This window comes from Corylus avellana, chromosome 9, assembly GCF_965113065.1.
Source record: "Corylus avellana chromosome 9, dhCorAvel1.hap1.2, whole genome shotgun sequence".
Classification (NCBI taxonomy): Eukaryota; Viridiplantae; Streptophyta; class Magnoliopsida; order Fagales; family Betulaceae; genus Corylus; species Corylus avellana.
This window is the reverse complement of record NC_142498.1, coordinates 2,549,471-2,576,449: the sequence shown is the minus strand read 5'-3', so window position 1 is coordinate 2,576,449 and position 26,979 is coordinate 2,549,471. Positions and strand designations below refer to the sequence as shown.

The 26,979-nt window shown below is 34.7% G+C and overlaps 4 protein-coding genes across 6 annotated transcripts; 3 read left to right on the top strand and 1 right to left on the bottom strand.

Moving 5' to 3' along the window:
- Nucleotides 1-51: 51 nt before the first annotated feature.
- On the bottom strand, nucleotides 52-13,813 carry LOC132189089 (neurochondrin family protein). 2 transcript variants are annotated; one of them, XM_059603597.1, is made up of 20 exons: nucleotides 13,665-13,813; nucleotides 13,392-13,578; nucleotides 11,899-12,061; nucleotides 11,289-11,425; nucleotides 9,824-9,927; nucleotides 9,580-9,675; nucleotides 8,220-8,313; nucleotides 7,017-7,137; nucleotides 6,703-6,902; nucleotides 5,720-5,811; nucleotides 5,593-5,648; nucleotides 4,311-4,400; nucleotides 4,046-4,145; nucleotides 3,731-3,835; nucleotides 3,565-3,637; nucleotides 2,438-2,601; nucleotides 2,113-2,167; nucleotides 1,611-1,716; nucleotides 984-1,466; nucleotides 52-141 (listed from the first exon to the last, which is right to left on the bottom strand). In XM_059603597.1, exons 1-18 carry the CDS (start codon nucleotides 13,665-13,667, stop codon nucleotides 1,661-1,663), a joined length of 1,896 nt encoding a protein of 631 aa, XP_059459580.1. In that variant the 5' UTR covers nucleotides 13,668-13,813; the 3' UTR covers nucleotides 52-141; nucleotides 984-1,466; nucleotides 1,611-1,660. The 2 variants fall into 2 exon arrangements, with proteins under 2 accessions (XP_059459580.1, XP_059459579.1); XM_059603596.1 differs by having other exon boundaries at nucleotides 984-1,470; nucleotides 13,665-13,812.
- Nucleotides 13,814-13,903: 90 nt separating this feature from the next.
- On the top strand, nucleotides 13,904-17,721 carry LOC132189818 (protein FAR1-RELATED SEQUENCE 6). Of its 2 annotated transcripts, none has more exons than XM_059604619.2 (3): nucleotides 13,904-14,148; nucleotides 14,964-15,069; nucleotides 15,203-17,721. In XM_059604619.2, exons 2-3 carry the CDS (start codon nucleotides 14,964-14,966, stop codon nucleotides 17,596-17,598), a joined length of 2,502 nt encoding a protein of 833 aa, XP_059460602.1. In that variant the 5' UTR covers nucleotides 13,904-14,148; the 3' UTR covers nucleotides 17,599-17,721. The 2 variants fall into 2 exon arrangements, with proteins under 2 accessions (XP_059460602.1, XP_059460601.1); XM_059604618.2 differs by having other exon boundaries at nucleotides 15,194-17,721.
- A 4,801-nt stretch (nucleotides 17,722-22,522) lies between these two features.
- LOC132190469 (uncharacterized) lies at nucleotides 22,523-23,261 on the top strand. Its single transcript, XM_059605469.2, has one exon. It carries the CDS (start codon nucleotides 22,641-22,643, stop codon nucleotides 23,013-23,015), a length of 375 nt encoding a protein of 124 aa, XP_059461452.1. The 5' UTR covers nucleotides 22,523-22,640; the 3' UTR covers nucleotides 23,016-23,261.
- A 3,017-nt stretch (nucleotides 23,262-26,278) lies between these two features.
- On the top strand, nucleotides 26,279-26,779 carry LOC132189581 (uncharacterized). Its single transcript, XM_059604323.1, has one exon. It carries the CDS (start codon nucleotides 26,279-26,281, stop codon nucleotides 26,777-26,779), a length of 501 nt encoding a protein of 166 aa, XP_059460306.1.
- Nucleotides 26,780-26,979: the final 200 nt, after the last annotated feature.

The following is a 26,979-nucleotide window of genomic DNA, read 5'->3' as shown; positions in this document are numbered from 1 at the left end:
CTGCGTTTTTTATTTTCTTTTTAAGTTTTCTCTCTCAATCATTCTCTCTCAGCCTCTCTCTCTCGAATTACAGATAATTACGTGTACGATCCAACGATTCTTGGGCTTCGCCCATTGGGCGAGTTACGGCCCTAAATGAATCTGCAAAAAATCCGAAAGAATCCAGAAAGACAAATAAATAAGAAAAAGAAAACTATTAGGTTACGTTTTTTCATTAGAAAAAATAATAATCTTTGGTAAGAATGAAAAAAGATATGTGAAATGAAATAGGCTTAAAATGTCCATTATATTCAAAGGTTAGCTTAATCGGTTGTAGATAACACCTCATGAAGCGGTGGTTATTAGTTCTAATTCTCCCTCCCCCTTCTCTTGTGTGAACGTATCAAGAAAAAGAAAAAAAAAAGTCTATTTTCTTATAGGCCATGAGAATGACTATTCCAAATATTAAAAGTATATATATACTCTAACACAAATGCTATTTTATTTTACATTTTTCCATTCCACGTATCTTTAAGATACAATTACAAAAAGAAAAAAGAAAACACAAAAACGAGTAATCGCCGTGTTACTAAGAAGCAATACTAGTTTTTGCAATAAAAGACGTCAATGGGTAAATCAAGCTAATTTCGGAATTTTGAAACCCAAGGCTTTTAATTTTTTTAATTTTTAATTTGCGTGTGTGTGTGTCAAATAAAAAACTGATTTGTATCCAACCATACGTCTCAAATGCATGTAATGTTTTAGCATTTTTTTTAATTCTCACGTACATACAGCATGCAATTTTTACATGCAAACCTAATAAAACTGATATGTATCCAACCATACACACGTGTCTAAAATGCATGTAATTTTTTAGCATATTTTTAATTCTCCCATGCATTTTTAATAGAACATGTAATTTTCACATGCATGAATACATAAATATAATAAACCATGTCCAAAAAAGAAAAAATTCCTCCAACCCATTTTAAAATAAAACTTACATTAAGCTCTCTTTATCCGTGTAAGTTGGATCTAAAACTTCTTGTTCTACGCAAAGGTTGACCTCTCCCATTGGATCTATATGGTCAATAGAAAATTAGAAATAAGATCGGTAAGATCGCATCACGTTGATTAGAAACTGAATGCCTTCTATTAAAACCAGAAGAAGTCAAATCATGTTTTAGTTAAAAAAAAATTCACTGATCTTCAGCGTCCTCAAGGAAATTTTTTCTTTCTTTTTTTCCTAGTCAAATAAACTCTGCACCCACCAAAAAAAAAAAAAAAAACCACTTACATAAAACTTGGAAAGTTAACAAACCATATACATACAACTTGCAAAAGCAAGGGGATACAAGCCTACAGATGATGATGACCACATTAAGGTGGGACTGAAGAAATAACTGCACTACAAAATAGTGGGAGCTATGCTAGAGCCACTGGGTAGAAAAACAAGGATGGTCCCTCTCTCTCCTGATTTCCTCTATCTATCTGATTAATTCACAAAAGAGAAAGTCAAGCAGCAAACAAGTAACCCATTCAAAAAAATCTTCCATCTATTATAGAGTAGGTATAATTATAATTCATAAACTCAGAACCTCCAAAGAGCTTTGAAAGTATAGCCAAGTTACCTCAAGCAGTTGGCAACAAAATAAAGTTTCACACGAGAAGCAGGACCAGTTTATCTCTCGACAGCCGCTCTTATATGGGGAAACCTAAGAGCCCATCGAGAGTATCCTGCAAAGTGATGAGCATAAAAAACCCCAAAACCACTTAAATATCTTAAAATAAATAGATGAAAGTTTCAAGATGGGTCAATAGAGTAGAAATCCACAAATTCTGAATGGACAGGTCTGGAATTTCATTTTTCTTTGGGACAGAGTTTTCTTCCAAACTTGGTTGTCGTTGAGTATGTAAAAAGCACATGTTTTTTTAATGACATGAACAAAGTTGGAAAAAATTTATTTAAAAAGTATGTATTTCTCACATGCTCTTAAAAATGCATGTTTTTCGCATGCTGAAAAACTTATGACATTGTTATAGATTGGGTTGGAGGAACCCAGTTTGGTGGACTGAGTGGAGCGGTCTGAGCTAAGAGATACACTCAAAATTTCAAGTCATAAAAATACAAACCTGCATTAACAATCTCAAGAAGATCTGCTTCTGCTTTTGCATCATCAGACATCTCCTGCAATTAGATGAATGAAGGGGCAAATTAATAAGTAAACAACGATGAACCGTGAAAAATTAGGGACAATTTCTTCGCTACTTGAGCACCAAATATTTACAATATTTTCAACAGAAAAGAATGCTACAGTATTCTACTAAAACCAATTAAATGCAGGCTCCCAATCCCATTTTTTGTGCAGCACATGTCCCAAATCAAAATTCTGGCCATTTGTTGAGGCCTTATGTTTATCTCCACATCTTAAGCATGAGAACTAGACATTATGTTTACCTGTCCACATGAAGCCAAACTTCTCGCAATGAGCCTAGACAGACTATTAAGAGAGCTATCATCAAAGTGTGGATGATTAAGAAGAGCCTCCTCTGATGTAAAATCCAATATCAACGCACAAATGCTCGAAGCCATCATAAGAACTGATGGGTCTTCAGTACCCTCTGAAACCAAGTGCAGGAATTTTAACTAAGATGCATAAATAATTGCAAGATTTCTTTCCAAAGGGTATAGAATGAAATTGGAGGTTCAGGCTTTGAACAGTAGCAGAAAGAGCATGTGCAAGAATTAGAGACACAAGTTCAAGGTATCTCACACAGCATATTGTTAACTTTGCAACACATGTGGGACCACAACAGCGTAGTACTCTGAAATATGTATCCCTAAATTAGTGATAGTACCCCATGTTTCCAGTTTATAAGATTGGAAGTCATTTATGTTTCCTTTTATTGAAGCTTTCTGTCATATTTCATTCATTTTCACAATGCTTCTGAATTCTTCACCCTGAATTTAAGTATAGGCTCCAAACCAGTTTCTAGTTGAGATTGGAAAGAGGTTAGAATTTGGAGTTTGTTTCAAGTGGAGTGATGATGCCAACAAAAATGTATATGAACATAAATTTAGACAAAATGTTAATGAATACAGATCTGCAGGGAAGTTCATGTTGGAGTGCAAAATTTTACGAATTATAAACCCAAATGGGGAGAGCCACAATCAGTCCTTTTGTTACGTCCTTCCTTTACCAATTTTTAGCATGAGTTCTAGCTCCCCAACTTTCCTTCCAAATGAAAAACAATGTTATCAAGTGTTCTACTACCCTGTTCTGATAGCTCTCAAAATTATAATTTTCCTAAGATATAATGAGTTTTCCGTCCATAAACCATAAAACTATATCTAGCACCAGTTACTTTTCAGGAGTCATGATCACCTTACGATCAATTTGCGCACTATGATACATACAAAGGTAGCAAAAACATTGGAAATAATTAAAACAGCGTGTAACACAACCATGCTGAAGTAGGGAAAAAAGTCTGTTCTTTCACTGAAAATACAAAAGTATTTCGCACAATATTGTTCCCATTGCTAACGAAAATTTATAGATGAGAATTATACAGAGTTGAGGGTACCTGTCCAATATGCCAACGCTTTCAAAAGATGAACGAAAGTTGATTCATCCAACAACAACCGTACTTGCTCTTTCTATTGACGAAAAGAAGCATAATGAGTTGATGTTTTGCATAACAATACTATAAAACACATTGCGAGATTGTGAGACTATGATGTCAACAGCACCTTTAATAGGAGATTCATAACTGTATCACATGCCAAGAAGACACAACTGTCGTTCTCAACTATACAATTATTTGGCCCAATCAGTTTTATGAGGCATTCCATAACCTGCAAAGAAAATCAATAGGCTAAAAAACTAATAAAGCACTTTAGTACATCGCAACAGACAATGCATGTGTACATGTAAAAAGTAACTTAAATTTTTCAATTTTCGTAAATTTTTGACTTTTAGGATCGTGATCCACTAGTGACCATCCTCACGTTGCAATCCTATAATATTATGGCATCAGAAAGTAAATTAAAGTTATGCTGACTTACAGCTTTATGCCCTCCGGAAGAAGCCAAAGCTTTGCATCCTTCAATCTCCATCGTTATTTGACACAACATTGGAAGCAAAAAACATATGGAGTAGAAAGGGCTGCAGTTCAGAAATAATTTGAGCAAAAGTCATTCTCCAAGCATAAAAAACAATACCCCGTCCCCCATCCCCCAAACCTGGCACGCACAAAGAAAAAGACAAAAAACAAAGCAAAAGAAACCATCATCAGTCCATCAAACAATTATGTTTTGAAAGCGTTTAAACCTTTGTTCATCTTCACCTTCGACTGAAAGCATATACTCTAATAGTTCTCTGACCTTCTCTTTGCATGCAAAGGGTGTTTCTGCAAGATAGCTGATTCAAAGGCATATATCAGCTTATTGGAGAATCTTTTTTAATTAAATCATAATTTAGAGAAAGATCTGTAAATTCAGCCCAGTCCTTGGTTCTTGAACTAGTGCATATGAATACGGTCAATTGATATTTCAGTAGGAAGGAAGCTGGAAAATATGTACTTAAATGGATAAGTATGTCGCTTATTTTTAATTCCCCAAACTATATTTTCAAGAGAATGCAATTTTGCCAGCGTACCCATCTCAACAAGACATGACACAGGGCATGGAATATGAGCCCAGCCTTTGGCTAGAGGGAGGATCTCTCTAAAAGAAAGAGAATGAAATCTTCCACATTTTCTCCAAATACACATCTATTTCTTTATGGTCATAGGTCTTCTTTGATAAGATTTCAGATGCTTGTATTCAAATCAAACAAGTGGTTTATCAATCCAAGGAGGTGATAGTGTAAATTAGCAACGTTACAACAATTATTTTTGAGTAATTATCTTGTTTTAACTTTCAGCATCATAATCATATTACCTACTAGTTTATAGTAGATATTTCATTTTTTATTCGATTATCTAGTGCATATGAACTATTATCTTGTTTTAACTTTCAGCATCATAATCATATTACCTACTAGTTTATAGTAGATATTTCTTTTTTTATTTGATTATCTAGTACATATGAACTATTATCTTGTTTTAACTTTCAGCATCATAATCATATTACCTACTAGTTTATAGTTGATATTTCTTTTTTTATTCGATTATCTAGTGCATATGAACTACTATTTGTATTGCAGTACATGTATTGCACCCAATTTTTTGGCCGTAACCTAAGCTTCAGGCACCAAGGGAGTCAGACTCCCAGATATGTATCTGCATTGGATACCCATGCCCGAGGCTGAGCAACATAGTCCTCAAAGTAACCAATTAAAATGTAGAAAAGGAAACGAACAAAAAAAAAAAAAAGAACATAGAAAAGGAAGATGTATGACATTGCAAACTGTTCCAATCAATTGAGACTCTCCTACCAGAAAAAGGTCGACTAAGCTAGACATTTTATTCCTGGGAGATTATGGAGAAAAAATTCAACGCATGATTGATTTTGAATTTAGAAAGTGAAAGGGAAGGAAAAATAACAGTACACTCTTGATTCATTGTAAAGCCAAAAGAAATTGATGTGGATGAAATGGAATTTGACCAGACCTCCCAATAATCCGCACTGAAGCAAGAAGATCATCTCCTTTCCTTTGTCCATGTTCCTGTATAATCACAACAGTGAAGTTACAGAGGCAGCACATTAAATCTTAATGCTATCAAATCACCACCTTACCTTTGCATCTTGTAAATACTCTAGAACAACACTAATTGTCTCATTGAGTGCCCTGATCACATTTGTGAAAGTGCTTTCATCTATAAGATCCCCTGTGAATGATTCCACAAAGATGATTGAGATCACCTAGAAAAAACAGCAAAATAGAGTATGACAGTATAGGCTCCCATACAACTCAAATAATGTGAAAGCAACGAGCTGTAGAAACCACCAAATCTAGAAAGAGGGAACAAATAACTAGACAAGAAAATTATATAGAATGAACAATGCGTCATGAATTAACCCCAGGGTAACTCAATCGAATGGAAACCACGCTTTATGAGGAGGAGGTCACTAGTTTGAATATCTTATTTCCCCTCCTGGAGCCAATTCCTTATCAAAAAAAGAAATAATGCATCATGAAGTGGCCTAAAGCACTTATAGATGCTCCCCATGATGTAGTCCAAGTTGGCCAAGCTATAAACCTAACTGGCCTAAGGGTTGCTTTACTAAGTAGCCAAAAGGTTGGCCAAGCCACAAACCTACAATAAAAACCATAGTTAAGGGAGCTTGCACTAGGCATATGGTTTAAATGGACACAACTATCAGACCAGTGTACCACCACTTATCCTAACACACACATAGATGCACACACACTGCATGGAAGTTCTCAAGATCATACAAGTACATTTGACCTGAGGCATTTTTTGTCCCATAAAATAGTGCTCATTACCACACTAATAATGAAAAGATAAAATTTGTCAACTAAATAGAAACATAGCCAAATTTTAAGGACATCAGTAAAATGTGATAGCATATGATATAAATTGACATTTTGCAAGGTGAAATGTAAAAAGCATCAGTGACGGGAATGTAAACTGCCAAAAAGTTATTGTGAGCACCTCACTCAAGTGAATTCCAAGTACATTGAGTATTCATAAAGCTTCAACTGAATAGAAAAAGATTGGATCACATGCTAGCTACTCTAGAATTTTCTTACATACCTTCATTTCCAGCAGCATCTGATATTAATTTAATGATCTTCTCCATCAAGGAAAAGGCAATAGACACGTTTCTTTGCTTTGAAAGAACTGGCTCAGCAGTAGATGAACAATTCTTAGATGCTTCATATTTCAAATAGGCAAGCTCATTCAGCAAAACAGCAACTTCAACCCTCGATTGCTGTAGGACAAGCAATAGAAACCTGACAAAAGAATGAGGTGAAAAAAGAAAAATAGGGGGAGGGCGGGCATGAAAATGAATCACCTGGCTGATATGGATGCCTTTAAAAACCATAGCCTTTGCATGCATAGCTTACCTGTCAACTGGAATGGAATCTTCTTTATCAGGCAAGTTTATTCGACCAATCAACCACTGCTCCCCATGTATGGATACCATAGTCTCAGCCAACATAAGGGCATCAAGCCTTTCAGCAGGTGCTGCACAAGAGTGAACAAAAATAAACATAAATAAGCTTCAACAGAAGATTAAAAATTGTACGTTCTACAAAATAAAAAAACTTATTGGAAAGAAGATATATATGTTGCGGCAACGATATGCTTATTTATCTTTTTCCTTCTCAAAATTATCAACTTTATTGCAATGAAAAATGGGGAACATGCGATGTACACAGAACAAACATCACAACTCAAAGGGCACCAACCTTGTCAAACTAGAGAAAACACAAAAAGTTCAAGAGAACTCATCCAACCAACTTTTTGCACCTCTTTGACACCAATAGCAAAAGAAAGAGGATCAAACAAAGTAAATCAACACTTATGTAATTCCATCTTAACATCCTTGAAGATTCAGGTACCATATTCTTACAAATACTCTTTAAAATAACATTCATTCAGAGTAAATAACAGGTGATGCTTAAAGACACTCATACAGCAGAATTTGACAGCTGAGTAAACTCTTCCAATAAATTCACCTTATTTCCTAATTCCAGATTTGGAGCCACATGGATTAACAAATACTAAGTGCAGCAGAAGTGTTCTCGAATAAAAGCACCTATGTTCACCGTTACACACTTTGATACGCTTCTACAAACCCAATAGTCAATTTAAATATGATCAGAACACGTCTATTTATGATCTTTTAATTATGGCTTCCATAGTTCTCAAGACTATGAGTAACTTCTCCCTTCAGAATCCAGAAATTGATGTCCAGTCAACATTGAAAAATTGGAATCAAGAAAAAATCAAGAAAAACAAGAACATAAACAACCGGGGCAAGGCACTAAGTTAGAGCCCACTTGAGGTGCTCTTGGTGCATTCTTCAGCCAAATACCCTTTCAAATGCAGCATCGAGAGAGATGCTTTAAGAAACAAAGAGACACTTTTTGGCCCTCAAATGATAAAAATACAAGACACTTTAAAGAACAGATTTGATCAATAGTGGGAGGAAAAAGTAAAAAGCATATCCTCACAATCTTAACTTGTGAAAAAAAAAAAGGGGAAAAAAAAAAAGAAAAGAAGCAAAATTGTAAATGGAATGAAAGAAAAATAGTTTAACATACCAACACGACTATGTAAGATAGCTGCAATACCATCACGCATATAATCTGACCAACTGCCATTTGGCAGTGCACGAAGAGCATCATAAAGTGGTGCCTGAAAGTACAAAGAAAAGATCACAATCAGATTCTACGTCAGTTAGATAAGAAGCATCTACATGATAGCACAAAGACAAAAAGATCATGATACAAGGATTATAAACATGATTCTTGCAACTCCATGATCTAAGTACAGATTAGATAAGGATTCTGATGTAGTTCCAAATGTCAGAACTAGATGCAGGCTAACAAATTCCCCATGCTTGAATAAACTGACATAGTTTTTTTTTTTTTTTTTTGATAAGTTAGTCAAATCATTAAAAACACATAGGGACACAACCCTAGTACATAAGTTATATACAGGAAAACTCCAAAAGTATAGAAAAAGAAGAATAAAACACCAAAAACTCAGAGAAATTAGAAATAGGCAATCTAATAAATGTTACTATCCATGTATAAAGGGATTGGAACATGTTCTTCAACTCTAACATCGCCATCTCACGATCTTCAAAGCTCCTCGCATTCCTTTCTCTCTAAATACACCACATTAAACATAAAGGACCCAACTTGTACAGTTCAAAAACATTATGGTTTCCCAATTGTCCCCTCCAACTAACCAATAAATCTCTCACCCTTCAAGGCATAACTCATGCAACCCCAAACAACTAAAAAAACAAGCTCCATAATTCTCTCGCAACCTCACAATGACGAATAAGATGATCATCAATATCAATTCATCACAATAACATGCTTCTTTTGTAATTATCCAAAGTTAAATCACAAAATTGGAGGTTTTGCTGGCCGCCCATTCCCCTTCCCACAATATTCCTGAACTTGCTCAAGAATCAAAGTGTTAATGGCACTTCAAAGTGCCTCACGTTGTTCTTGATGGGGATCGGCATGGGAACAAGTATATCATAAATTAAAACCAATGAGCTCTAGCTCAAATAGCTTTTTCTCCCCTAGAAGAACAAGATCCAGGATAGTCGTGGGTTCTAGATTCCATTAAGTGTGTGTCTAACTTACCAAATTAAAAAATAAAACTATATAATGGATTGAATCAAGTAAATGCCCAAAAGTTAAAAGCTCAAGCAACAACTCAAATCTAAAATGTCTCAATACATATCAATTTTATATCCCCTAAGAAACAAGTTAGATATAGTCAAGAGTTACAAGTGCAGTCACCCAACCAATAAATAAAAAGCCCTACAGTTTAATGTGAACTGGCAGAGCTTTAATTGGTGTAACTACGAATGATAATAACAAACCTAGTATCATTAAAGCTAGTATATCTTAAAATAACACTTTAAAGATGACTGCATACCGAATTTTTTGAGGAGAGCATGGTGGAGAGTAGGTGGAGCACTTCAAATTTTAGGGCCTTTTGCAACATGGCAAATGGTCTTGCCATTGTCGCCGCCTAAAAAAAAAAAAGACAATTGTTTGCCATCATAAAAGTAAATCACATAAACCAAGTTTATAGAAATTTAGTAGCCCACAAAATAGATAACAGAAACATGAAATGAACTTTGAAAAAAGGTAAACAGCTATCAAAAATATAAACTTACAATCACTGAGAGCTCGAATAAATAGTCATTGGTAATGACATCCAAAGACAGCTTACTTAGAATTAACAGCACAAGTTTTGTAGCTACTTCCATCATATGAGAATCTGCAAAACGATTTGTATCACGACTTCTGTGAAAACTAAAATTTAAGACCACAAATCCATAATCCAGTATTGTTAAATGCATCATGCTCACTCAAGAGCAACGGCCTCATAGAGTCTGAGCAGAAATTTAAAGGCACAGTGTGCCTGATTGAAGTAAATGCACATTTTTGAAACACATAACAAGTCATTTTGGTTCTTTGGATCTACTAGATAGGCATATTATCGTGCAAGATCTTTAGTGGTAATCATAATACCATATTACTGAATTGTTAAATAATGATAAGTACAATATTTTTTTACCACAATTTATTCCATACAACTAAATTGCTCAATTAATAAATAATTAAAAAAAAATACCATATCATTTATGTTTAAACAGCATCTACTTTTTGTTTTCAGATACCTTTTTTTCAAGTGTCACATCATTTTTTGTTCGATTTACCCAAATAATTATCCAGAAATTATTGATAGTTTTAGATCCAACCATTATTTCAATAAAAAAATCAAAAACTAAAATATGTAGCATCTCGTGCTTCATAAAAGGCGTATGATTTACACGCTTTGAGTATGCCTAATTGCATGCTCTTCACTTTTAGGTTCAGAAGTGCATGTATTCGGGTTCTTAGCGCTTTAGGCACACATTCTTAACAACACTGACCATAACATATGAAATACAGACTCGACCTAAGAACTGATTTAAACCAATACTCCTAATAACTTGACATTCAAAACCATATAAAACTGTGTCTCAATCTGATGTTACACATGAATCCCACACATAAAAAGTTTCAAATTGCCAAAACTGAGAATTACTTTACACACAGAAACTTGATCTTTTTTCCATGGCTGCAGCATATAATTAATCAATACTAGACTTCAATTAGTTTAATATTCAACAATAGATTTTAACTGGTTTTAGATTTAACGGTCATCTTAAATTAACTATATTTCCTTAATAAGAAAAATGAGAAAAAACACTTTTTAGCTCCTGACACTTCACAAAAATATGCTTTTTGCGCTTTATTGGTTACATGCGCTTCGCTCTAGAGTTAAGAAGTGCACTGCTTCTGGCACTTTTTACCTTAAGCACACCAACGCTACCATAATCTCACCCATGTAATACATGTTCTACCTGACAAAAAATTACAGGAGGACTCATAGACACTGTAAAAGGTACTAATCATAATCCACTCTAAAAGATAGTAGTCTCTATGTACTCAGATTTCACTGTTTCCCCCCTTTAAATATGCAGCAAAGCAATATGCATACTAAAAGGCTCCAGTATAGGAGAATACATCATAAACAGGATTCCTACACAGTCATCAGTAAGACTCGGTTAAGACAAGAACAATAATAATTACCATCTGGAAAACTAGATATTTGAGAAGCTAGCACTTTCATGACTCCAGATCCATACAATTTCGCAACTCCATCTTCAGAAGCAGTTGATACTAGGTACAGAAATTCATAGCATTCTTCAAGCACAGAGGAGCCTGAACTGAACAAGAGGGGGGAAAAGTCCACAAATCAACAATCAACTCAGCATGAACAGTACTATCAAAAACTCAATTCCTGACCAAACAAAATAGGCACCTTTTACAATTTAAAATAGAACCTAAATCTCTTGGAAAATAATGCACGATCAGAAGAGTAAGATAATTACTGATTTAAAAAAAATAAGAATAAATAAAAAATCAGAAATCTCTAAGCCAAGCAGCAGACAAGCACTAAAGTTTTGATAAGCTAATGAACCTAACAAGCCAGTCAAAACAATGTGCACTACGATTTTCACTCAAGTGATAGGACACTACATCTTTCAGAATAACATAAAAATTTGTAGTTATGTTTCAAGTTATAAATAAAGAGAGAAAAAACAAGGGCTAAAGTTGCAGATAACATGTTCTAGCGCTTTCTTCTTTCAATTCAAAAATAGATCAAATAATAATAATAATAATAAGGATGAGACCTTACTTCTTCGACATTATTTCCAATATCAGCGGAATCTTCATAGACATGTCTTCTAAAGAAGCAATTTCAGGAACACGACAGAAGGCAGCAAGAACCGTAACAGATAGCTTCAAGTATTCATCACGATTATCAGCCCCACTGCTACTAATGGTTCCTTGTCCCATCCCTTAACCACACACATACACACACGACTGCAGTATTAGAGTTTCAACATTTGGTTGTAGTAGACAAGAAAATAAAATGGATTAAATTTCTTGAATCTTGCGTTTTTCATAATTCTAAACCAAAAGAGAGCGAGCTTCACTCAACCAATTCCACCAAAGCCTTTTGGATTCAGTTGAGTAGCATTTTCCAACTTGGAAGGAAAGATTCCAAGCATACAATCTTTTGGCCCTTTCCCCCTTAAACTTCCATTGTTTTGCTTGAGCAAAGAGGGAACACATATAAAATCAATAGAACATCTTGAAGCGAATTATTCAAGACTTGTAATTTCAATTGATTTTCATCATTTTCTTTGCACTTAAATAACAAAATAAAGATCATTAAGAAATCAATATAAGCTGCAAACCTAGTAAAACTGCTCAATTTTCCTAATTCACAAAATAAATGAAATTTCTTAAATTCCCTTTTCTTTTTTGTTGAAATTATTTCATGAAAATTAAAGTTTCCCTCTAACTTGAAAATTTTCAAGTTTCCCTCCATTTGTGTCTTACACTTTTCTCCACATTAAAAAGCTATAAGAATTTTTTGTGCTTATAAGGGATTCTTTTTTTCTTATTCTAGAATGGCTTTTGGGTAGATACATGCTAGTAGTGTTACCCAGTGCGTGGTACCGGCCACGCGCAAGTCACATTGACGGCTTTAGACGCACTTTGCAATTCACACGTACGCATCATCATATGAGCCACAAGCTTATTATTTTCATGTGCATTTTCTGATGTGAACAACTGCTATTCTGAGAGACTTTTTTTTATATATATATATAAATACTTGTTTTGTAAACAGTCATATTTTAACGGTCATTAACTGCTATTTCAATTGTCATTAATTGCTTTTTCAACAGTTATAATTTAACAATCATAAACTGCTATTTCAACAATAATAAAGTGCTCTTATGATTCTATAAAAGTCTGCCTTTAAAAATTTGATTTACATAATTTATCCTTTCATCACTTCTTCTCTGCTATTACGCAATTTTTTCTGATTCAGAATAGTGTTCAGAGTTTGCAAGCTGCACACTATAATTCAGGCAGTACTGTATCCTGAGGATAAAATTGCTATATTACCTTTGCAAAACTTATTACATAAGTAGAAGAAATTATTTATTTAAGAGACAGATTCATATTTTCCCAACTGTTCAGAGTTCAACAATCTCCCATACAGATTTTTTGTTTTGCTTTCTGTATTGCCGAAATTCCCACATATTTATTTTTCTAACATTTTTTACTTTCCAGCATTTCGCTTCTCGGAAACCAAACAGGAGATACAGATATTACCGGTTCTAAGGAGCCGATCCAGGAAGCGAACTCCAACGGCGTCGTAGACCCTACGGAGTGAAGCGTGGTCGTCTCCTTTGCAAAATTTTGTGACCAGAAGGAGACCAGCAAGGCGTTGCTCATCTCTCTCGCCTTGCAAGAGCTTCAAGCAGTCTTCGAGAGACGGAGAATGTTCCTGCTGAGAATCCTATGAATGGAGCATAGAGACAAATTAAATAGAGAGAGAGAGAGAGAGAGAGAGAGAGAGGGGGAGGTGGAGAGAGATATGCTCACCATGGAAGCTGATTAGGAGCTGAATGCGAGTTTCCGAAGAGAGTGAAGGTTAACGGAGAATTTTGGAGGGTTTTTGTTTTCCTTCCTTTGTTCCAGAAGACTCGAGTTCGTCTATGCGGTGGGCGCTGGGCCAGTCCGACGTGGCCTATGTGCCACGTCCGGACCTTAAAAAAAATTTAAAAATTTAAGGCTATAAAACTCCCTTCCGTTCTCTCCCTCTCTCCTCCTACAATTTCACACGCCCAAAACCTCTCCCTCTCTCTTTCCTAATCCCTCTCCCCTCACCGACGGCCGGCCACCGGCGATCACGAACGCCGACTACCTCTGACGACGAGCCACCCACCCCTCCGGCAAATAGCTACCCACCGTTAAAATCCCCAAATTTCAAAATCCCCAACCCACTGTCAAAATCCATCTTTCCTCTCCCCCACCGACGGCATCCCACCACCGAGCGCCGGTGACGACGAGTTACCGACACGCACAGGTTTTCTCTCTCTCTCTCTCTCTCTCAGTTTACATATGGTGATCTTTAGAGACACGATACACTTTTTTTTTTCTTGCTTCTAAAAATACAATTTTATATGTCTTTGATCGAGGTTTTAAAAGCTATTGAGGTTTTAAAAAATCTTTCGGGCAATGCTGTTTTGTTTTTTGAAAATGAAAACCGTTTTTGTTTTAGATATAGCTGTCCAGAGTATTGCAGCAATGACAAAAACATTTAGAGATATATGTGTCCATGCATCATTTGCTTTAGACAACTCCGTTTGGAAATGAACTTGACATGATTTTTGGTTTGGGAGTGATCGATATGATATAGAGTATATAGAAGTTTTGAATTTTTTTGTATGAAAAAGTGAAAATTTTTTGTTTTGTAGTGAGTTTTTATTTGAATAGTAGTAAAAAATGGTTGATGTAATATAAAAAGTAAGAATGTTGGGGAGTTGAATTTTTTTAAAAAAAAAATTGAGACTTTGGCTAAGTACATTGCCAAACGGAACCAGAAAATAAGAAAGTTTACTCTTTTGAGCCTCACTTTCTGAGCTGTATGGGAGATATGGCTTTTTACTATTATATTCTTTTCATATTGTTATTGCTTTATATTTGTTTTAGTGACATGTATTTTGATATTGTTGCACTAGAACTTATAAAAAAAAAAAAAAAAAAACGAAAGAGGATTCACATATTCTTAGAAAAATTTGCAACACCCATACGAGGGTTAAAACATTAATTAAATGATTAATGTCACCATGATTCCTATCAGCTTATGAGATTTTTTTTTTTGTGTGGAACAACTCTTAGATGGACTTGTCACAATCGGCCTTGATTTCACAATTCGAAGATGATTCTTCGTTGCCAGAGCAACAAATTGATGATGTTATGCCCTTCGAAATGGACCCCCAAAATGGTATGTTTGGCCTTTTGATATTCATTTAATTCTTGTAGCATATCTTAGCCAATGTTATTATTCATAGGTGCTTCCTCTAAATTTTGTTTTATTCTTTTTGATATTGTTGGAAATGAAATTGTAGCTGCTTTAGAGTCAAAAGATAATGCAAACAATTGCAAGTCAGTGCTGAAGCTCATAGATGAAGTTGAAAATGTTGAGGAACCTAAGAAAGGAATGACATTTAGCTCTATAGATGAACTTAATTTATACTATAGGCGTTATGCGAAGAAAGAGGGTTTTTGGGTGGTACAAAAGAAGAAAAGAATTGATGAAGATGGGTATGCACATTACCTTAGTCTAGGATGTGCTCGTCAAGGCAGCAGAAAATCCAACTCAAATAATAGTTTTTGTAAGCCTAGTCAAACAATCAGAACGGGGTGCAAGGCCAGTTTTAATGCAAAGTTAATTGATACAAAGTGGTATGTGACTAGTGTATGTACTGACCATAATCATGGTTTAAGCCCAGGCAAAGCAAGATCTTTTCGATGCTCTGGAAATGAAACTGTAGCTGCTTTAGAATCAGAAGATAATGCAGACAATTGCAAGTCCGTGTTGAAGCTCATAGATGAAGTTGAAAATGTTGAGGAACCTAAGAAAGGAATGACATTTAGCTCTATAGATGAACTTAATTTATACTATAGGAGTTATGCGAAGAAAGAGGGTTTTTGGGTGGTACAAAAGAAGAAAAGAATTGATGAAGATGGGTATGCACATTACCTAAGTCTAGGATGTGCTCGTCAAGGCAGCAGGAAATCCAACTCAAATAATAGTTTTTGTAAGCCTAGTCAAACAATCAGAACAGGGTGTAAGGCCAGTTTTAATGCAAAGTTAATTGATACAAAGTGGTATGTGACTAGTGTATGTACTGACCATAATCATGGTTTAAGCCCAGGCGAAGCGAGATCTTTTCATTGCTGTAAGAATTTGGATTCTATTGCGAAGAGAAAGCCTGAGATAAATGATAAAGCTGGAGGGTACGAGAATCTTGCATTGGGAGAAAAAGATTGTCGTAATTTTATTGCCAAGTCAAGACATCTACACCTTGGCATAGGAGGTGTTGAAGCACTTCGTGACTATTTTAGTAGAATGCAAGAATTAAATGATGGTTTCTACTTTGAGATGGATTCAGATAATGAATGTAGGTTGAAAAATGTGTTTTGGACTGATGCACGAAGTAGAGCATTGTATGAAGATTTTTGGGATGTTGTTACATTTGACACAACCTATTTGACTAACAAGTACAAAATGCCATTTGTTTTTTTTGTGGGAGTGAATCATCATGGACAATCAATACTTTTTGGGGCGGCATTAATATCAAGTAAGGATACAAAGACATTTGTATGGTTGTTTGAGACTTGGTTGAAATGCATGAACGGCCGATCGCCAAATGCAATTATAACAGATCAAGATAGGGCTATGAAAAGTGCAATCAATATGGTTTTCCCGAATGCCCGACATCGATTTTGTTTATGGAACATATTGAAAAAACTTCCTGAAAAATTTGGATCACATTCACAATACCATGCCATTAAGAGTGCCCTACGAAGTTGTGTGTATGATTCTCGAACATGTGATGAGTTTGATGCAAGTTGGCAAAGTCTACTCAAGTGTTATAATCTCGAGAATAATGCATGGTTGTGTGGCTTATATAGTGAGCGGACATTTTGGGTACCAGCATATTTGAAAGATGTATTTTGGGCCAACATGACTACTACACAACAGAGTGAAAGTATGAATACATTTTTTGATGGTTATGTGCACTCGTTAACAACATTGAAGGAATTTGTGGATCAATATGATAACGCTTTGCGTAAGATGATTGAGAATGAAAATGTTGCTGATTTCAATTCTTTTAATGACACGATTCCATGTGTAAGCAGGTTTTATTTTGAAAAGCAATTTCAACAACTTTACACCAGTACAAAGTTCAAAGAAGTTCAGGAGGAGATTAGGGAAGTGCTATATTGTAGTGGCTCTCTTCTAAAAAGTGAAGGTGGAATTAGTACTTATCAAGTGACCGAACGAGTAGAAATTAATGATGCGTACACGAAAAAAGTATGTTTTAATGTTTACTATAATGAACCTTCATGTGAAGTGAGTTGCAGTTGTTGCTGGTTTCAATCAAGAGGAATTTTGTGCAGACATGCCATATCTGTATTGACCACACTTGATGTTACAGTGCTACCAGAAAAATATTTTCTCAACCGGTGGAGGAAGGACTTGAAGCGAAAATATAAATTTATCAAAAGTAGTCATGATCCTTTGAGTGGCAACCCTAGCGCAGAACGTTATTTTGACCTATGCAAAGACATGTTTGTGTTAGCATCAATTGGAGCAACAACCGTGGACAATTACATGATAGTGAAAAATCATGTTTATATGTTAACTAAGAAATTAAGTGGACCAAGCAGTGAACAAATTCCACCTTCCCAATCAATCCCAAGTGCATCTACTATCGATAATGTGGATTCTAGAAAATTGGGTTGAAATTGAAGAAATGTTGTTCTACCATCTTTGGCTTATGTACTATCTTTTTATGATATTTTGCACCCTTCAGTTTCCAGGGATTATGTGGAAAATTAATTTTATTTTCTCTTATATTGTTTTTTAGGTATGAGTCCTCTAATATTTTTGCTTCATGCATATTATGGCATTAATTTTTTAGGTTTGATAGAGATTTTTAAGTAATGTTTTTCTTTAGATTAGTTCTATTTTAGAGTGGGGATTGCAATCCATTTTACTTAATCCAGTGCAAATACAAAAATCTCCTAGGTAATGCTTTGGAAGGTGACTAGTCTGTTGTTGGCAAGAGAAGGTTTATATATATATATATATATATATATATATATAACATTACAAGATCTCGTCATATGACCCTTTTAAACTTTGTTCCCCTATTTTGTTTAAGAGAAAAAGAAATAAAAAAAAAGAGCTCTTCACATGAAACACTTTGCATTGCGATAACTCTGTTTTAATATGAATTGCATCTTCAATATATTGCATCTTCAATATATATATATATATATATATTGAAGATGCAATTCATATTAAAACAGAGTTATCGCAATGCAAAGTGTTTCATGTGAAGAGCTCTTTTTTTTATTTCTTTTTCTCTTAAACAAAATAGGGGAACAAAGTTTAAAAGGGTCATATGACGAGATCTTGTAATGTAAATAATTCATATGCTGACAAATAAAAGCGTTGAGAGTTGATGAATGTGCAATTTGGATGGGGGTTCTAGTGTTTATCAATCTTTTGATCCAAAAAACATTACAACTATTTCATATTCATAATATTTGGAGAATGCTAATTGCTAAGTGCTCTCTTGGTGTATTTATGGTGTCGTATTGGTCTTGGGTAGATATTATTTTCTAAAAAAGCAAAAAATAAAGTTGCTATTATTTTTCTTACTTAGTTTTTTAAAAATAATATCTACCCAAAATTATGAGAACACTTAGCATTTTTTATAATATTTATCTATGGTTTTACCAAATATAAATAATGGGAGCCGAGGAGAAATCTTTTTGTCAACTTAGTTTTTTCCAAGGTTTCAATGGAAAATTGAAATAAAGATTTAAGTTTCTTTTTAAAAAAAGTATCAAATTTCTACCATCATATAAGTAATCCCTAGTAAAATGTCCCTTATATGCAATCCACTATATTTTTGGCATCAAAACAATTATAATGGAGGGCCTTATATGCAATCCACTGTATTTTTGGCTTCAAAACAAGTATAATGGAGGGCATGGGAGCAACTTCTCCCTACAAATAGCATGATAATCATCGGAACATTAGCATCGCTGCAAACAGCTAGATAATCACATTCAGCAAAAAAGTCCACAGCAAGATAATTACATGACAAAATGCAAGTCCAACAACAACACAAGTAGGCTGTAGCAGCTCTCCAAAATCCAACATTACAGCATAAAGATATAAAACTTCGCTATATCCTAGTAACATATAATGCTATAAACAAAATTAAAAAAACCCAATGAAAACAAAGTGAAAACTTAACAGAACTTCCCATGCATTTTCACTCGTTTTGTCATTATTCTCAAAGTTTAAAAACTCTCAATTAAGGGTATTGAACTTTCAACTATCTCCTTCTGTTATGATTTTTGGTTAAATTTTGTTAAAACTTTCTAAATCCCTTTTTATTTTTTTATTTTTTTATTAAATTAACATGTGTTCAAAACACATGTAAGTGCGTTTTAATTGTCACGCGTCACATGAATTTTTAAAAATGTGTCTAAAAATCACGTCTTTTGAACACATATCAATTTAATAAATGAAATTGGAAGACAATTTTGTCATTTAAACATATAGAGAGTTAGAAATCAGCGGCGTTTCAATCAAGGTTTAAGGGCTAATTAATTTTATATATATATATATATATATATATATATATATATATATATATATGAGGATTGGAATCATGCCGTTGATAAACTAGTCATTACAAATACACTGGATCTAAACGTACATGGAACAATTCTTCTAATGACATGCTGCCTCTTTGCCTTGGATCACATGTTCTAAGCAAAGAGACAACCTTTGACGGCAGTTGTTGCTAAAAGGCACTACATTTCAACACTAATTAATCTCAACAGGAGACAACAGGAGTAATTATTTGGGTGGAAAACGCTTTGGTCCAATCATTGGAGTCCACGTAGCAGTGATCTCAAACCCCAAAAATACATCGGAGGTTAAACCTGCATCGAAGGCTCCGATGGAGCACTCGCCCATATGCATGTTCATGCATCACAAATTAACGCTCTATCTCACCGACACCAGAAAAAGGCCCACCCTCCTTCGTTGTCTACAAGCGTGGAATGGTGGGAAAACACTCAAGACAGAACTAGAGGGCATGTATCAAACAAATTAACAAATTAATTAATGTTAATTACCAAAGAAGTTTACTTAGAAACAGTTAAAAATGGAACCCCCCCAAAAAGAAAAGAAAAGTTGCTATATGCACTCTCAATCCCAATCCCAAGTACTCTCTGAAATGGGAGTGAAAAGTCCATGCTAGGAAACATACACTTTCAAATTCACATCATGAAATATGCAGTTTTTTTTTTTTTTTTACTAAATGATGTTTTCGTCTTTTAATTTTGAGGTTTGTGGATATGGATATGGATTTGGATTTGAATTTGGTAAAATATTTCAAGGTATTGCGCTTGGTGCATTACATTTTTTGTGGATCGTTCATTCAATATTGGGTGCGGTACAATTTTTTTTGTGGTCGTTCATTCTAAAAGGATAGTATAGATTATGACAACATGCAAAAAAAAAAAAAAATACAAAGAAGAAATAGCTTTTGAATGCTTAATGAGCTGGCTAAACCATCCTGAGAATCGGGGGTGGCTGAAACCACCCTTGATTCTCATCGGGGTGGTCACGTCACTCCTAGACCATCCTTTAAAAATGGCCGAACCACCCTAACAAACATCCATAAAAAGGTTATCATCTTTAGTTTTTATTTTTTTGGTCGTGATATGAATTGTTGGTTTTAAATGATACACTTCCCTTTTTCTTTTTCTTTTTTCTTTTTTTCAAAATTTGCTCTCCAAATATCACCGGAGTCTGGATCCAAATCTTGTGGATAATAATATACTCTTAATTAGGAGCGATACAATTACGTAGTATTAGCTAACAATTGAGTTAGCTTTATCGGTTAATAATGTCATGGAAGAGATACAGTTAAAAAAGACATTCAAGTGACATTTTGAAATTAATAAAAATCATCATATAACGATAAGATCTTAAATCTGATTTATTATGCGTAATTAATATTTATCCTTCTAAAGAAATTTTAAATCGTTTTCAATGCAATAAAACACACACGTATGTATAGATTTTAATAATTATTAAATTCCACTGGTGAATCACTTACTATGAATATTACAACTTTTAAATGCAAGTTTCTTCGTCAAATGACACAACAATTCATGTGATACTTATCATATCAACTACTAAATTATTAAATTGATTGTGATTGACGTAATAGTGTTGCGTCGATTGCCGCATCAATTTATAAGTCCACAAGGTACTTATTACATTAAAAAATAAAAATAAAAACTAAATAATTAAATTTAATTATGATTGATGAGACAATATCAGGTAATTTGCAATAAATTAAATTTTTTTCCAACTCAATTTATAAAATTGTCATGTATTTCTTAGCTAGTAATACTATAAATAAGACTTTTATGTATCAAAATGATGTGGTTTTAAAACCACAATTAACTTTAAGATGATTCAATATTAAATTTTGATACAATTATAATTTAAAAAGTCACATATTCATTGAAGATAAAATGAGGATAAAGTCATACGTGTAAAATTACTTATTCATTAATTAGTACGTAAAGTAAAAAGACGTGATTTTTTAATTAATAGGTGAGGATCTGGATCACAAAATTTTTAATAAAACTATTAAACGAAATGTGTTTTTCGTGCGCTCAAAAAATGACAGAATTTTCCTCTAAATTGGGTTGGAAAAAATTCTTCAAATTTATTTTATAAAAATGACATGAGTCATTTTCATGTGAGAATCACATGCTTTTTTTTTAATTGTAAGGACAGAGTTAGAAGTAATTTTATTTAAAAACAATGATTTTCACATGCTATTTAAAAAACGAGTAGAGATTTTCGGCAGCTTGGGGTCATCCCAGCATCTGCGAAAGTCTGATGTGGCCAATTTTTTTTTTTTTTTTAAATGCGTCAGATATTTTGTTTTTTTAAAAAAAAAATAAAATAAAATTGAAGAAGAGAGATATTATAAGGGAAATTCAAATTTGAAGTATTAGTACTAAATTTGAGGTATTAACACCAAATTTAGGATGATCGAATCCTTTTTAGGTGATACAATCCCTCAAAGGTTAACCTTCCACTTCTAGATTTTAATTTTGAATAAAAAATAAGTTTTAAGGCATTAAAAATTAAATATTAACTCATAGGAATTTAACTAACAAAAAAGAATGACAAAATTTTTTTTTTTTTTTTTTTAATATATGTCGGACGCTAAAAAGGCAGCGGCATAACAAGACTCTTAAAAAATATGTGATTATCACATCAAAAGTGATACATGTTATTTTTTGAGGAAAACTTTCCCTTAAAAAAAAAAAATACTCCAACGGTTTTTATAGACGGTAGAAATTTGTCTTTTTCCAGGTTGGATGAATTACCTAAACAGTCCCACAACTCCATACCGCTTATGCCGTTACTGACACTCGTAGCCAATGCGCAGAGTCTGACGCGGATACAACACAAAAACCGGCACCGCGCACGTCCCACGGTTTCTTCCCTTATTTCCAGCTCAGCTTTACTCGTCCTCATCCGTCTTTTTCCATTTCACTCTCCCCCAGGGCCCCACATCACTCCTATTTACTATATATGACCCCCCATTCCCAATTCCGAACCAGGCAACCACCAGCAAATACCAATACCACCCTCATCGCCCGCTCAATCCCTCTTTCGCTTTGGATAACCGTTCCTCTTCTTCGAGTAGTAGTCGAGTACCAGCAATGTATAGCGAATGCCAGCAATCTTCCACGCCGTCGCCGAGGCACAAGCTCAAGCTCTGGTGTTTCTCCTCCTCCGTCCACCACGTCGAGCCTCCGGAGGCCGATCAGGACAAGCCGCGGACCCCGCGCTCGCCCTACGCGTGGATCAAATCGACGGCACAGGACCTGCCCGAGATTGGTGACCGATGCAAGAACCTGATCTCGCGGATCGGCAGGGCCCGCAGCAGGCACCACCGCTCGCACTTGGCGGACTTCAGCTACGACCCGTTAAGCTACGCGCTCAATTTCGAGGACGACACGCGGGTCGACGAGTTCCCGCTCGACTTCTCCGCTAGGCTGGCGGCGTCGAGGAGGGAGATCGTTGCGTTTAGCTGAGAACGATTTGCCGTTTTGGGTCATGTTGTTTGTTTGTATGTACAGAGACAAGAGTGCCTGACATTGATTTTGTCTTGTCGGGAACTATGTAGTGTATGTATTTTGTAAGTTTCAAATTAATTTATTATGAATTCAATTTTGCTACTGTTAATTTAGGCGTTTTTCTGGACATGCACTGTCAGTCTAAAAATGTGTCTTTCTCGGAAGGTGCCATTCCCCACTCCATGAAAAGTACATTTTGGATTTAGATTAGCAGAATTGTTAGCAATTAAAACAATAAATATGAGAAAGAGCGGATTACTTAAGAGTTGCACGGGCACATAGATTTCGTATAGATTTAATATATGAATTGCTAGTAGTCCAAGTAGCAAAACTGTGAAATATTTCTATTTGTTGATTATGGTGGAAGGGTTTTTGGCTCAAAATTATAAGTAATCAACACGAAAAAGAAGAGTGAATTTTTTATTTTTTTTAATTGGGTTATTGAGAAATTTCTTTCGCTAAAAAACTTTAAAAAAATTCTCTGTACAAGCACTTTTGTACAAAACTTAAAATTCCTGTGTGCGCTTATACCCTCGTGATTGGCCGCCGCCGAAACAAGTTTTTGCCCAAAAAAAAAAAGAGTCAACAAAGTCCAAGTTGAAGCGTTTCTTTGACCTGAAAATATTTATTTTTACTTTAACCCGAAGATAGGAGCGTCACGAGGAAAATGTTGGAGCCTAGGAGAGGTGGCGAAGAGTCGTCACGAGTAGAGGCTCTCTCTTCTTAATGCGGGGTGGAATTGGAATTTGAGGTGTGAGAGAGGCGGGGCTGAGAGTTGGATAATTCACGAAAAATAAATTTTCTCATTTCGCACCGTTATAGTTGGTAAAGTCAAAATTTTTAATGGCTTATTCCACCAACTTTATTTTCTGTTACCGACATGAATATGGTGACAATCCGTAATGTCAGTAAGCAAAAAAATGAAAAAGTTAATCGATAAAGTCGGTTTGGTTAGAAAATATTATTCTACTTTGATAAAGTATGTGTCAATCGATTCTTAGTCGGTACTCAGCCGGCAAGCAGTAAGCAGTTATTTTGCAGCGCCCTAAGGAGAGGTAACTAAAAAATAAAAAATTTTAAGTGTAAAAAAATTAATTTCAAAAGGCTAAACTCATAAAAAATAAAAAAGACATAAAATTAAGAAATATTTTAAAAATTTTGGGGGACTTCTATCCCCTCAAAGCTCAGGGGCAATATCGTCCTTGTCTTAATGCATTAGGATGTATTTTAATAAAAAAAGAATGTGTTTTACTCGAGAAAAATTATCATATTATATACATTAATTTCTATAATCCGATAAGTTAAACAAACATTTGTCTTTAAAATATGTAATTCTTGAGAAGTAAATTGTGAAACCTATTGCTGCTGATGAGGGAGTCTCTCCCCTTCTCCTCTACTACCTCCTTCTTTCTTCTCCCTCTCCTTGTTTTTTCTCTTTTCTCTTTCACGTCCACTACCATCCCACCGACCTTCACGCATCAATTTGCCGCCCACGCGCTGGCGTGCTAGTGACGTCGTCACTGGTACAACTTCAGTCTGTCAGATCCACTCCTCCACAATCCCACGCGCCAATCTGACAACATCGATCGCCAATCCAGTTTCTATGTCACCACTAGGAGTGATGTATTTTACGGTTTTTTGTTTTTGTTTATGTATTTTCGCTTTTGCTCTTGGCCTTTGAGCTGAACAGTGATAGTTTTGGTGTGAGGTGTTATCTCTCACAACCGATAAAATAAAATTACTACTGTCATAAGAGAAGTTATGCATGGGCTAGCGAGGCTGTTATCATATATAGTTTTTGATTGTGAGATTTTACTGATTGTATCTATGACATTGTATTAATATAGCTTTCGATTATGTTATGTAAGAGCGTTATGTTCTGAGATGTTAGAGTTGTTATGCTCTAGATCTTATTTTGAATGAAATATGAAAGATTTATTGTTAAAAAAAATATATAATAAACAAAGTACGTAATTCTTACAAGTATTTTAAAGGGTAAAGTCCATTTAACCCCCTCAAATTACTACATCAATGACACTCTACCCTTCAAATTATTAATTACGACAATTTACCCCCAAACTACCAAAACAATGACAATGTACCCCCAATTTTTTTTAAAATGACGAAATTAGCCTTACTAAAATAAAAATAAAAATCCTAAATTTTATTTTATTTTTTCAAAATTTTAAGGGTATTTTTGTTTTATTGAAAATTTTATAGGGGTAATTTCGTCATTTTGCTAGCATTAATGGGTACATTGTCATTGTTTTGGTAGTTTGTAGGGTAAATTATCGTAATTAATAGTTTGGGGTAAATTATCATTGGGGTAGTAGTTTGAGGAGATTGAGTAGACTTTACCTTATTTTAAAAATACTTGAAAAAATTACATGTTCTTAAAATAAATACGTTTGCTAATATATAAGTCATGGGCCAAGGCCCCAATCTCTCGGAGCTCAAGCCCATAATCAAATAACCCAATAAATACAAATAAAGAATACCCACCACATCCCCTCTTAGCTATCCGACAAATTAGTATAGGTTTAATTAAATCTATAAACAACCCAAAAAATAAAACACGTTCTCTATTAGGAGGGAGTAATAAAATACTGGGAACTTTGCATAGAAATAGCGTTAGATTCGCATGCACACAAGAAAAATATCCATACAAAGCAACAAGATAAAATAAAGAAGCTAGAATAAGACACAAGATTCAAGAATCACAAGATCAATTTAACGTAATAGGCAAGATTGTCTTCTATTCACTAGTATCAAGGAATGTATGTAAGCCTATTGAGATGGGCATAGGAAAAAAATAATCCTCAAAAAATAATCCTCTCCTAAGGAAACTAAGATTTACAATAAATAATAAATAAGAATCATAATCAAATAATATTTCCTAAGGTAACTAGCTCGGATTTACAATATTAAATTATAAGAGTCGTAATCTTTAGAGATACACAATTAATCCGCTAAAAATGCATTATGATTCCTAATGTTAAATCTACTAGGATTTCTAAACAAATAGGGTCACGAAAAATGACACAAGTGGCATGCACCAAGTGGATTGTGAGCTGGCTATGGGCATGAAGTGAACTTGGACTCAAAACAACGAAGGTTTTGAGGACAGAAGATCTTCTCCGTATTGGATTATGTCTCTAATGAATAATCCTTTATATATAAAGCACTACTCTCGATCTCTCATATTTTTCTCTCTCTCTCCCATGGCCACCCCACGTGAAAAACTGGTCTCCTTTAGTGAAAATTATGATTTAGAAGAACTCGAGTACTTTGAAGATTATGAAGCTGAGAAGAGCACATCTTCGTCTTGCCGCTGTTTCCAGGGGATTTGCTTGAGATGGCGCCCAAATAACGATGGCATACGTGGAAGATATCTACTCCGGCAACGGCAACAACGTGGGGAGGAGAAAGAAGAAAATTGGTTGGTGAATAAAATGACGAGGAAGGTGAAGCAGTTGTCGGAGTCGGAGGTATTGGGGAGGCCGAAGTGGAAGGAGTTTAGGGGGTGTTTTGGTATGCATGGAATGAAGAAGAAAGAGAGGATGCAATTTCAGTATGATCCGGAGAGTTACGCGCTTAATTTTGATGATGGAATACATAATGAAGTTGAAAGTCATGCGTATCATGATGCCATGGCGCATCGATGTGCAGCACCACCACCACCGGGGATGGATAATGGCGAGTTGAGACGTGGTGGTTCTTAATTTCATCTTGTATTAAAATACTTTTTCAATGTTTTATGAAATCCGCTGTTTATAAAATATACTGTATTAGAAGAATTTTTCTCTAATCAATTTGAAGCAAAACTCTGTCATTGGATAACCCTCCCCGGCTGTACCCATAAACCATACTATAAGGAAGGAAGTTTTGATTGCATACCGGCCATGTCAAAACAACCATCAAT